Source organism: Meleagris gallopavo, chromosome 5 (genome assembly GCF_000146605.3).
Source record: "Meleagris gallopavo isolate NT-WF06-2002-E0010 breed Aviagen turkey brand Nicholas breeding stock chromosome 5, Turkey_5.1, whole genome shotgun sequence".
NCBI classification, from domain to species: Eukaryota; Metazoa; Chordata; class Aves; order Galliformes; family Phasianidae; genus Meleagris; species Meleagris gallopavo.
Window position 1 is genome coordinate 54,553,747 of NC_015015.2, and position 11,383 is coordinate 54,565,129.

At 43.9% G+C, this 11,383-nt stretch overlaps 1 protein-coding gene across 1 annotated transcript in view; it reads left to right on the forward strand.

The window, feature by feature from the left end:
* The window catches only part of ARMH4 (armadillo like helical domain containing 4), a gene marked incomplete at its 5' end in the record, with an annotated part of 53,265 nt that overhangs the window by 34,139 nt on the left and 7,743 nt on the right, over positions 1 to 11,383 (forward strand). Inside the window, one exon of the mRNA XM_010712091.2 lies at positions 10,477 to 10,508. Within this exon, the coding sequence (XP_010710393.2) occupies positions 10,477 to 10,508 (32 nt within the window). The remainder of the gene's footprint in view (positions 1 to 10,476; positions 10,509 to 11,383) is intronic.

Here is an 11,383-nt window from a genome sequence, read left to right on the forward strand (position 1 = left end):
TTGTAGGACCAAGCAGAGCTGGCTTGGAGGTGATGATTTTTACAGTGCCTGTTGTGTGAGAGCAAAAGTCAACAAGATTTTGGGATGTTCATTTGTCTTCAGAGCCTCTGTAACTACTGATGGGTACTGCAGAAAAGAGATTTTGTTTCTCTGCAGCCCTTCAAGCCATTGCAATTAATCTTAATTTGGAGGGACCGAGGTTGAAGTACAGTGCCAGAAAGATGTGGTGGTAGGGCTTCCCACCATCAACCTTATGGAGCCAGGCCTGCTTGTTCAGGTGTTGAATTTGACCTCATAGTATTTCAAAACACCAAAGAAAAACAGTCCTGCCAATGTGCATACTTTGAAATTGCTAGTTCAGTCATAAAACAAAATTGCTTCAGTGCCTTTCATTGAGATAATTTTCATTGTGAAGATGTTTTGAGATCTTTCCCCCTCTTCAGGCTTGTCCAGCTTTGTCTACCAAATAAAGATGTGGCTCCTTCATTTGGATAACCCATCATCAGACTGTCGTGCTCTGCCTCCTAGGAGAGCTTTTTTCTGTCAGCCTGGCTTCATCCCCAGCCAGCACAGACTCAGTGAAACCATTTTGGTGTGATTGTCATCACGTATCTAAGTCATTATTTCTGAGAAGTATCCACTGACTTTAAGCACTCATTGTCTCTCGTGGCCCAACTTGCAGTAGAAGCCTTGCTATTAGCTAAAGGGGAAGTGTCATCTGGATAATTGTGTTATGACATTAAAATAGAGCTTTGGGTGAGGCTGATAGAACTCAGCACTGCTCTGAACCTCTTGGTGTTGAAATGGAAATTCTGCTTCTCAGGTGGAAGGCCTATGTCTGTATGGAAGAGGTTTGTCCCTGCTTTATCCACTGACTCTGGCTCATCCTGCCTCCTTTTGTCTGTAATTATCCAAATCTGCATACATCACATCTGGCTTCCCAGTCAATAGATGAAGATAATGTTGCTTGTTTATATTATATAAGAGAGCTGTTGTGAATGCAGTTAATAAAGCTGCAAAGTAGTGGAAGAGCTGAATATCATTATGTAATGAGATCTCATTTGCAATAAACAATATGAAAAATGACTTCATGCAAAGAACAACAAATTGTTGTGGGTTTTTAGCCTAATTGTAGGTACTTGATTCTAATTTGTTATTTGACATTTCTGTGTTAATGAAGAGTTTTAGATATAGTTACTGCATTTATGGCAAACACATTATCATTTTCCAGTACATGCAAAGTGTTGGCTTCTTTAGAAATAGAAGAGCTGAGTAATTATCCTCATTGTGCTGCTCTGGAGAAGGCTCTGCCAGCACTGGTGGCCAGCTCCCTCTGTAGTACAGGATGCTTCACAAAGAGTCTGCTCACATTAGCCCTGTTCTGCACTTGGGGATCTGAGCTACAGACACGTGAAATAACTTGCCCTGGAGCCTAGCCTGAACCTCTGCTGCTGGGCTGCATCTTCCCTTCATCACCTACGAAGCAGAACCTGGCTTAGAGCCTGGAGCCAGCTTTTCAGTTGGCACTAGGCTTCCAAGCTTGTGCTGCTCAGTGATAAAGCAGATGTTATCATCATCGTCATGGATGGGGCTTGGATCCCCATATTTCATTGTGGTCAGTGCTATATTAACACTTCATGATGTATCAAATCCTGTTGTTTGACTTCTAGTTTGTAGAATCCTAGAATGCTAGCCTAGAATTACAGAGTCACAGAATGTTTTGTGTTGAAAATTCCCCCAGCCCCAACACCCTGCTGAGGGCTGAGTGCCCCCAACCAGCTCAGGCTACTCATGTCCCCATCCATGGCCTTGAACATCTCCAGGGGTGGGACATCCACAACTTCTCTGGACAACCAGTTTAGCCAGTTCACTATTGAAATCACTGTGGAGTGTAAGATCAATGTACTTTTGAGATCCTTCAATTTCCATGTTCTCTCTCCACTGCTTTGCACTTATTCTCTTTGCAGCCTTCTTAGAGGCCATCCCCATAGATCTGGTGTGAACATCAGTAGGGGCTGGGAGAGTTTTTGAGAAAACCCATTTGCTTCCTTTGTCTCGCTATTGAAACTATTGAATTTTTCTTCTCTTCTTCCTCAGCTGGATAAAGCTTCACTTAACAGAACTTCAGCCTTCATAGTTGTGAATTTTACCATAAGTGGAAGTGGATATTAACCAGCTGGAGCTTAATATATAGTCCAAGTCTTCAGCCAGGTTCATATCGATCTTTGTGGACAGTTGGTATGGCATTATGCAAGTTAAATAAAGCAGTGTCTTTTCACAAACTCCTCATTAGCACCAAGTATGAAGTTTAGGTAGGCTCACACTAACGAGTAGCCGTTGTGTTGTCACCTCCTCCCTGGAGCTGGGCTTCTTCTGGTGGCATGCACAGTTCTTCTTATGTTATTGAAGGTATCAGTGGACCCTACAGGCATATAATGTGGCAGAATATCTGGACAGGGCACGTTTTCTGGTAGAAGTTCTGCAATTCTGCTGAAGCTAGTGAAGTTTCACCACTGAGGAGAAGGCTGAGTTTGGTTTGTTATCCTACTCCTGCAGCAGAATTGAACAGAAACAGAGAAACAAAACATAATCTATCATATATACCCTTAGTATTCCCATGGTAAGGATACTAAAAGGAGTAACAAGGATTAATTTATTTTCCTGTAGTTGTACAAGAAGTCAATTGCAAGGCTATCGAACCAGTGTCAGGAGCCATCAGCCCCCGTTTGGTATTTCAACACAAAAGCATTGCATCGCACTGAGAATCGATGTTCAGTTCTTGATGCAAAAGAAATGTGGGATCAGCCTTCTTTTTTGTTACCAGATGGGGGCAAATGCATTTTCCTTTGGAGACTAAGTGTGCAGTGCTCAGTCTGCTGTTTTTCCTTAGTATTTGCATGAAAATGAGTCTTTGAGATAATCAGATTTTATTTCTGGTGTCTAATCGATGCTCAGGGCTTTGTGGTTTAATTACTAGGATAATTGTTTGCTGAAAACAGAGTTCAATATCTACTTTTTTTCCTTTGAAAGCCAACTCCATCATTTTTATTTCCAACCATTTAGCACTTTATTGATCTTTGTGTCATTTCTTGACGAATGCTGCATCTTTCCAGCCAAAATAAAGGCCAAATCTCGAAATAAGAAAAATAAATTATTTGTCTTAAATACAAAAATGGAAAATGCCCCATTTCAGTATTGCTTGCTGGAGGCAGATCATTCATACGGTGTCCCCAGGAAAAATGATTCTGAAAAGTACATTTGCTCTATATAGATGGGAAAAACAACCAAGCCAAGAACATTTTCAGAACCTGATGAGTATTAGACTTTAACTGAGATACAGAGAGCAGTTTTGCAGTTTAACTGCTGCTCTTTTAAGATAGATAAGAAGATGTTAAGGGGACATGGGAGTCTGGTGGCTTGCACTTAGAGAAAGGTGCAGTGAAGGGTGGATTGAGAAGCAGCACAAAGAAATCATAGAATCGTTTGAGTTGGAAGGAACCTTTAAAGGTCATCTCCTCTCCTACGAGCAGAGACAACCACAGCTCAGAGCCCCATCCAGCCTGACCATGGGTGTCTCCAAGGACAGGTACCCACCACCTCTCTGGGCAACCTTTGCCAGTGCTTCACCACCCTTCGTGTCAAAAGCCTTATATCCAGTCTCAGTCTCTCCTCTTTTAGTTTGAATGCTGGTAGAGGAAAGATATGCAAGGCTCTCTCTGGCTTTTTTTGCTCCTCCTCTCACAGCATCCAGTTTTAATTTGCTAAAAGGTAGCAGTCTTTCCAAGATTACTGAAAATGATGCTGGGTTATGGAGTGCAAAATAGGCTTGTTGAAAAATGGCCATTAAAAAGTAGCTTGAGATGAATTTCCATTTTGTTTTGTGCTAACTTATGGGGTTAAATCTGACAGTTGCAACGCAGCCTAAACCACTGATTTTAAGCCACTTGGTGTCAGAAAGAGCTAAAAAAGTGGCTTATAGAAGTAAAAGGGACCCCAGACCATTTCTGCAGCTTCCCTTGTGTTGCTCTGCTGTCCAACACAAGGGACTGAACACTGCAGGACTGTTGTTTACCGTGCCGCCTTTTTTGCCATCCCTAACATAGCTTGGGCAGATCACAAACATGGTGCCAATCGTGCTTGGATTCCAGTGTTGGGGCTGGACCTGTTTGATATCTCTATTGATTATCTGGATGAGGGGATTAAGTGCACCCTCAGTAAGTTTGCAGACGGTAACAAGTTGGGAGAAAGCTTTGATCTGCCTGAGGATAGGAGGGGCCTTCACAGGGTCTAGATAGTTCAGGCCAATGGGATGAGCTTCAACAAGACCAAGTGCTGGGTCCTGCACTTCAGTCACAACAATTACATGCAGCACTGCTGGCTTGGGGTAGGGTGGCTGGAAGGCTGCACGGAGGAAAAGGAACTGGGGTTGTTGGAAAAATGTCTTCTCTGAAAGAAGAGTCAGGCACTGACACAGGCTGCCAAGGCAGTGGCGGTGTCACCGTCCCGGGGGGTGTTCAAGAACCGTGGAGATGTGGCACTGAGGGCATGGTGGGGATGGGTTGTTGGTTGGATTGGATGGTCTTAGTGGTCCTTTCCAACCTTAATGGCTCTATGATTCTATGATGCTGCAAAGAATTTGTATTCTAAAGTCACATCCTCGGTTGCTATATGTCAGGAAATGGACAGCTAAGGATCTCTGTACACCATATAAAGCATTTTTTAAAACCTGTCATTAAGGCTGAGAGATGCTTACAAGTGAATGGTGATGCTTTTCCCATAAGGCATGGCCATGGGATTCTGCAGTGCGTGTGTGGCCTGCCTGGAATAATGGCCATGCCAACCATTACACCTCTGATGCTTCTTGTTAAATTCCAGTTGTTTACAACTTTGCCTGCCAAATTTAAATTCTGGGACTGGAATTTTCAGTGCTACTTGCCCCATACTTTCTGAGCTTTTAGTTAGAGTTCAGCTGCTATGGTAAATGAAGGAGGGGAAAAAATACAGCAATAATTTTTTTACTGGGAGACATTTCTTTACTTACGAACTTTTCAGCTTAGTAACCTAAATAGCTTCTGCATGTAGTTTATTTACATATTGCTATCCAATTACTACTACATAAGCTTGGCAGGTGAGATCAACTAAAGCAGAGTGGGTTCTTGCTGCTGATAAGACCATGTTTCACTGCAGGAGCTGTACAGAGTGGTGGAGAACTTGGCCCAATGTGAGCACTGGCAGAGGCATTGCTATTCCCATAAGCAACATTTGCATCTCACCTCCCAGAGCGCGTGTAGTTTTGTATGCTGTGTGATCCCATAGATGTGTGATCGTACAGTGATTGTGACAGCCCGTTCACAGCAGCATCCTGCTGATGCTGAGAGGTTTTCTACCTTCACTGCGCTTTAACGTCTTGTGCCTGCCTGGGATCAATGAGGGAAAAACAAACAGTTAATCTAAGCCAAGTGATTTTGAGGCACTGCAGATCTGAGTTTACAGGGAAATGCGAAGGCTGAAAGGCAGAGCCGTTGTCAGCCTCAAAGATCAAGGTGGAAATTGGCTGAAAAAGGGAAAAATCAGGAGGAAGCTGACTGCATGCCATGGAGATGGCAGTGTGGAAAGGATCTTTGTGGTAGAGGAAGGAGTTAGGAAGTGCACCTCAGCTTCTTAGATACAGTTTATTAGATATGATGGTTTGTGGCCCTGCCTGTGGCAGGGGGTTGGAGCTTCTTTGAGGTCTTTGAGGTCCCTTGCAACCCAAGCTATTCTATGATTCTATGGTTCTATGATTCTGCTTGCTGGGGTGAGCATGGCTGTTTCTCCCTTTCTTCGTATGGCTGTGGTAGAAATTCATCAAAATTCTTGTCAAGTAGAAACAGTTTTTCTTCTGGAATTAAAAATATGCTGCCTTCCAGCAGAATGCCATTTTCTCTATTATTTATTTGTGCTTGTAAGTAAATTGGCAGTTGTATTTTCTAAGGAAAGGGAGCTGATGCAGCCTGGTGCCATTAAGTTGTCAGAGCCGAGCAGACGAAGCATGGAGCATTTCTGCAAAATTGCTCTCCGTACTCTCATTTAAAAGAAAGTTTTACCTGCAAGAGAAAGAGATGAAATCTGTGACATACAGAATGGATTGCCTGATGTCTCCAGGCTGATTTAAAGCAATCGATCTACTCTTTATTTTTAAGGTTTTAAGGCCTGTGAAGGAGCAAGGTGTGCAGCTGGGGTTTGTGCATGCCTTTGTGCGTGTAAGTGGGGAGGAGGGGAGCTGCCTACAGCAAATTGCTTGTACTGGAGCATAGCAAGGAGACTGAGCAGGAGGAGCATAAGATGCCGTCCTTCAGGCCTTGCCTCTGCCCTTTGGAGTGTATATGGAAACTTAGGTGCCACGCTTTCAAAACTAGTTGCTGTGTTTGTGATGGAGAACTGTTAAGAGGGAAGATGCTTGCTGTATAGATCACTATCAACACGTTCTGGGTTGAAGATGTGATGGCTGGGTGTGAAAATACACCGAGGTGTGCAGGTCAGAGGGAGAATATGCTGTTTTGTCATGGAAAAACAGAATCGCTTTAGCTGATAAAAAGGGAAATATGATTAAAATAAGCTGATAAATTGGAAACCGAAGCGACAAGATAAAATAGCAGGGCATTCAAGACAAGAAGGAAGAGCTGGAACCGATAGGGTGAGGGCACGAATTATTGATTGTAATCTTCACCAGTAGGATGTCATTGCATTTTCTTATCTCGGGAAAGGAGAGAACAAATGAGAAGTGAACAGAATTATTAAGCAACTTTATCATGGTGTTGGAGTGGATAATTAGGCAATGAGGATTATTCCTAGTGGACAAAGCATGCAGCCCGGAGGACTTGTGCTCCTGATTTCTGAGGACGCTGGTGGGGAAGCAGGAAGAAGCCTGTGGAGAGACATTGAACAGTGCATTAGATCAGGGGTGAACCCTGAGACTGGTGCTTTGCAGCAGGTTTGAAATGAGAGCAGAAGGGGATTCCAGAGGCCTGGCCAGTGAGGAAGAGTGTATTTGAAGATGATCAGACCTCTGAATAGAAGCAAGAAGTGAGACTGTAGGCAAAGAGCACCTGCAAGTATTGAGGGAAGGGAGGGGACGAGCAGCTTCATAGCCTATTCCTCTTTAGTTCTCTGTTGTAAGTTATACCCAATCACTCCCTCTTTCAAGAGGAGCCCTGGAAAAAAAAACAAAACAAAACAAAAAACAACAAATGAGCAGCTTTGTGTATGCTGGCTGAATCTAGTCTTATAGGGGTTGCAAAGCCGTGGGACACAGTGGAAAGCTGAGGGGTGGGAAAATATGCTCAAAAATATCTCAGAGGAGAATAATCTGTAGTCTCCAACTGCCTGATTTCTCCTCTGAAACCACGGATGAAATCAGTGGGAGAAGGCTCTGGAGGGGCATGGGTGACATAAGGAGCTGCAGCCCCTGATTTTAAGGTCTCTGATGCAAAAAGCAGAACCATCTCTCACAGGGGCTAATGTGGATTCCTAGTGTTATGGTGTCCACTGGTGAAAGGCGTTTTTGGACCATCTGAGCTATGTAAAATTACCTCTTGCCTGTCTTCTGAGCCTTCAGCCTGTCTCTGGCCAAATCCAGACTCACAGGAAGGGTTTGGTTACGGGTCTTCCTGACTCTGCCTTCGGGCTGGGGTCCTCCAAGGAATCATACACCTGTTTGAGTTGGAAGGGACCTCCAAAGATCATCTAGTTCAGCCCACCTGCAATGAACAGACATAAAAAAGGACTGTGCCAGCACCACAGACTGCAGCCTACCTCGTCCAAGGAGCACGGTGTCCTTAGTGTTGACACTGTGGCTTCTTAATGGCTGCCTGCACACTTTTGAGGGGCAAAAAGGACTAAAAATAGCACGATGCATCTGTAACTGAACTCATCCCAGCTGCTCAGATTCCAGTTCCAGCTGTGCTCTGTGTTTGGCATAGGCCTGTCATCCCCTGTGCAGCTCAGGCTGACCTGTGCTGGTAATCTTAAGCTAGATGTTACTTAAAATCAATTTGAGGAGATGCAGATGTTATATAAATCACTGAGGAAATGTCAGATTATGCATGCAATTTTCAGAAGTGCTCCACAGTGGTCTGACTCGACTCCCTGTGAAGCCCAGGGCTCAGCATTAAGCAAAGGCAGAGTCGGTGCTGGTCACTATCCTCAAAAAGCCATAGGAGAGGAGCTGGCACTGCAGACCTGTAAGATTGATGTTGCACCCAGAGGCTGAAGCCATTTGTTCAGCACACTGAATGATCAGGGAAGGCAAAAAAAAAAAAAGAGGATGAAAAATACATGGAATAGAGTATTTGTTAGCGATTATTTGCTTGGCATTATTGGCAAATCACCTAGTGTTCTTGGAAAGCTTTTTGTTTCTCTGAGAAATTGCAATCCATAGTGTTCCTCTTCCAAGACCAAGTTCAGAATACTCATGATGTATAATTATGTCTAAGGAGAGGCTGCAGTCAAGAATCAATCGATGGTAGCCATTAAGCATAGATATAAATCCAGACTTGATAAAGAGCTCTGTTTCCCCCCCACAGTTGGCATCCACATATATGTAAATAACTGGAACACAAAGTGCTTGGTTTCAGTGCCACAGTGGTTTGTCATTTCCTCAGAGATGTTAAAATAGTTCCGTGCATGAGTAGCAACAAAAGTGTTTGTCACACTCAGCAATCTGGTGCACACCAACTCGTCACAGGAGCCAGCCAGCAGCCTGTGGCCACATGAAAGCATCTCACAGAGGTGTCCAGCCTGGCACGTACCACATCGTGTTGTTCTCAGGCTGATTCCCGAAGGTGTCTGATTTGTGCTCTACCTTGCTGAAAACAAGGTTGGTTTTAATAATAGGCAATTGTATAAATAGCAAATGTGAATCTGTACCGTAGCATCTGTGGGTCCCATCGGACATGCTGATGTTGTTTTGTGGAGCAGAGGGGAACGAAGCCAGAATTTGTATTTGTTGAAAGTAGAGTATTATTAGATGATCTCTCCGGTGGAAGTAGCAGCCCCTACATGCAAACTGTCAGAAATACTGTGGAATTAATTGCTGCTTTAGAGGCACTGATGTTCAGTTGCAAGAAAGTGGGTCGACTATTGACAAGATCACTGATGCAATGTAATTACTGTGGAAGCCATATAAAAATAGGCTTGTTGCTTAGCTAGAGCTGTGGCCGGCTGAGCATCGTGGCAGCTTTAGCTGTGTCTGTGTATGCACTGCAGGGACACACATAGCTGCCTGTATGTGTGTACTGAGGACATCAGTCAAGATCTTCCAAGCACGTGCTGTGATTTTGAAACCATTTTTGTGTGTCCCTAACTCACAGTCAGTGGTCCTCCTGGTATGTGACACAACCGTATCATGAAAAAATGAGAGTCAGCAGAAGGCTCTTTGGCAAGAGTTTTGGGATGGTTTCCTTTGCTTTGTAGTATTTGTGGTTTTTCTTATTACCTCCTAACCACTGTGCTTCTTGGTATTGTATGTGAGACCTAAGGGTGATCTAATGACACACGTGTACACTAACATGCAAGCCCTAACATTGCTAACAAAAGCTTTGAAGGGTGCTCCTATAAGAAGGCAGCCTTGGAAGTAGACTCTTCCTCCATAAATATCACGTTCCATTTGGGATCTAACATACTTTGAGGGAAATAACCCACAGAAAGATATGGGCACAGCAGAGGTTCCACTTGTGTCCCCTTGGAGTAAGAGATCCTTGCTCAGGGCTTAAAGCACAGCTGCTGAACTCTGATACCCCTAACTCATTTCTTGATTATCTCCTGTGAATAGGAATTCATTGAAGCAACAATAGGAAGGGGAACGGCTGTTTGTGAGGGTGGATGGTGATAGGACAAGGGGAAATGATCTTAAACTGAGGCAGGGGAGGTTTAGGTTGGATATTAGGAGGAAGTTTTTCAGCCAGAGGGTGGTGAGGCACTGGAACAGGTTGCCCAAGGAGGCTGTGGATGCCCCATCCCTGCAGGCATTCAAGGCCAGGCTGGATGTGGCTCTGGGCAGCCTGGTATTTCAGCTCCTCCAGCACTCTCCCTGTCCACAGATTGTACATGGTGGCAACCCAGAGTAGACAGTGGCTGCTTCCAGAAAAGCAGGATAATAGAAAGCAAGGAATAGTGCCTTCTTAGGTGTCAGTACAGACTTATGCCTAACAGAGGATAGAGCATCTGTGTGGAGGCCAGTGAAGGAGACAGCCATGCTGTAGGGTTATCTCCTTGTCTGACATCCCAGTGTGTGGATGAGAAGTGCTAGTTCAAAAAGAGTTTCTCTTGTTGATTTGCTGCATTTTCTCTTCTTCATGAACAAAAAGAGTGGAAATCTAATGAAAAGTGTTATCAGTTTGTCAAGTTAATTAGTGTCTGTTTCAATACTATGATTATTATCTGCTACTAATTAATATAAGTGAGATGATTCTAACTTCTTTTTGTCTTATTTTTCAGTGAGAAGCTGGATGGAGAAGCTGAAAGATAAGGTAGGAGGCTCAGTGTTTCTCTCAATGACTTTAAAAACAGAAACATTTTTACTTGCAGGAATAAATAAGCTTTTGCCAGTGCAGTTTGTTCTGTCTACAAAGATGATTGAGAAGGGGCTTAATGTTTCCACTGGGAGACAATGAACCAGCTGCTGCTGTTGTGTAGATTGGTGTAAATCCACAGCATATCACTGACAGGTAGCTAAGAGCAAAATGAAAGACAGAGGTGTTGGATGGACTTCTCTGCACCAGATGGTCACCTTTTCTTCTAACTCCCAGAGATACTTTTTTATTGCCCTCTAAGTTTCCCCACCCTTTTCTCTCAGCCCAAAGTTTGGCTCTGGCTGTGTGCTTTAGCATCAGCTCAGGGCCAGACCTCTCCTGCCTCATATACAGGAAGAGCTGCCAGTTCCTGGAGCTAGAAGGAGTGAACATAGGGCAACTGAAAAGATACCAGACCCTGATCTTTTCTCCCTGACATTGCAGAGTGAGGGTATGTGGAATAATGAGTTGTACCAGCCACAGACCGATAAATTTTCAGGCTCTGCTACCCGAGGGCAAATATTAACATTTTGAAATGATTGTGAAACCTTCCAAATGCTTTGTTGACGGTGGTAAAGCAATGAAGCTAGAAATGAAGTGACAGGAGTGTTTCAAGGCAGTAATATGTTGTGGCTCAGTAGGGCTTAGAAACTTTTCAATAGGATCGGAGACAATACAGATAAAAAGACAAAGAATGAAGAGCTTTAGCCCCTGAAAACACATAGAATCATTGAATGGTTGGATTAGAAGGGACCTTAAAGCCCATCCAATTCCACCCCCTGCCGTGGGCTGGGTGCCCCAACCAGCGCAGGCTGCCCAGAGCCCCATCCATG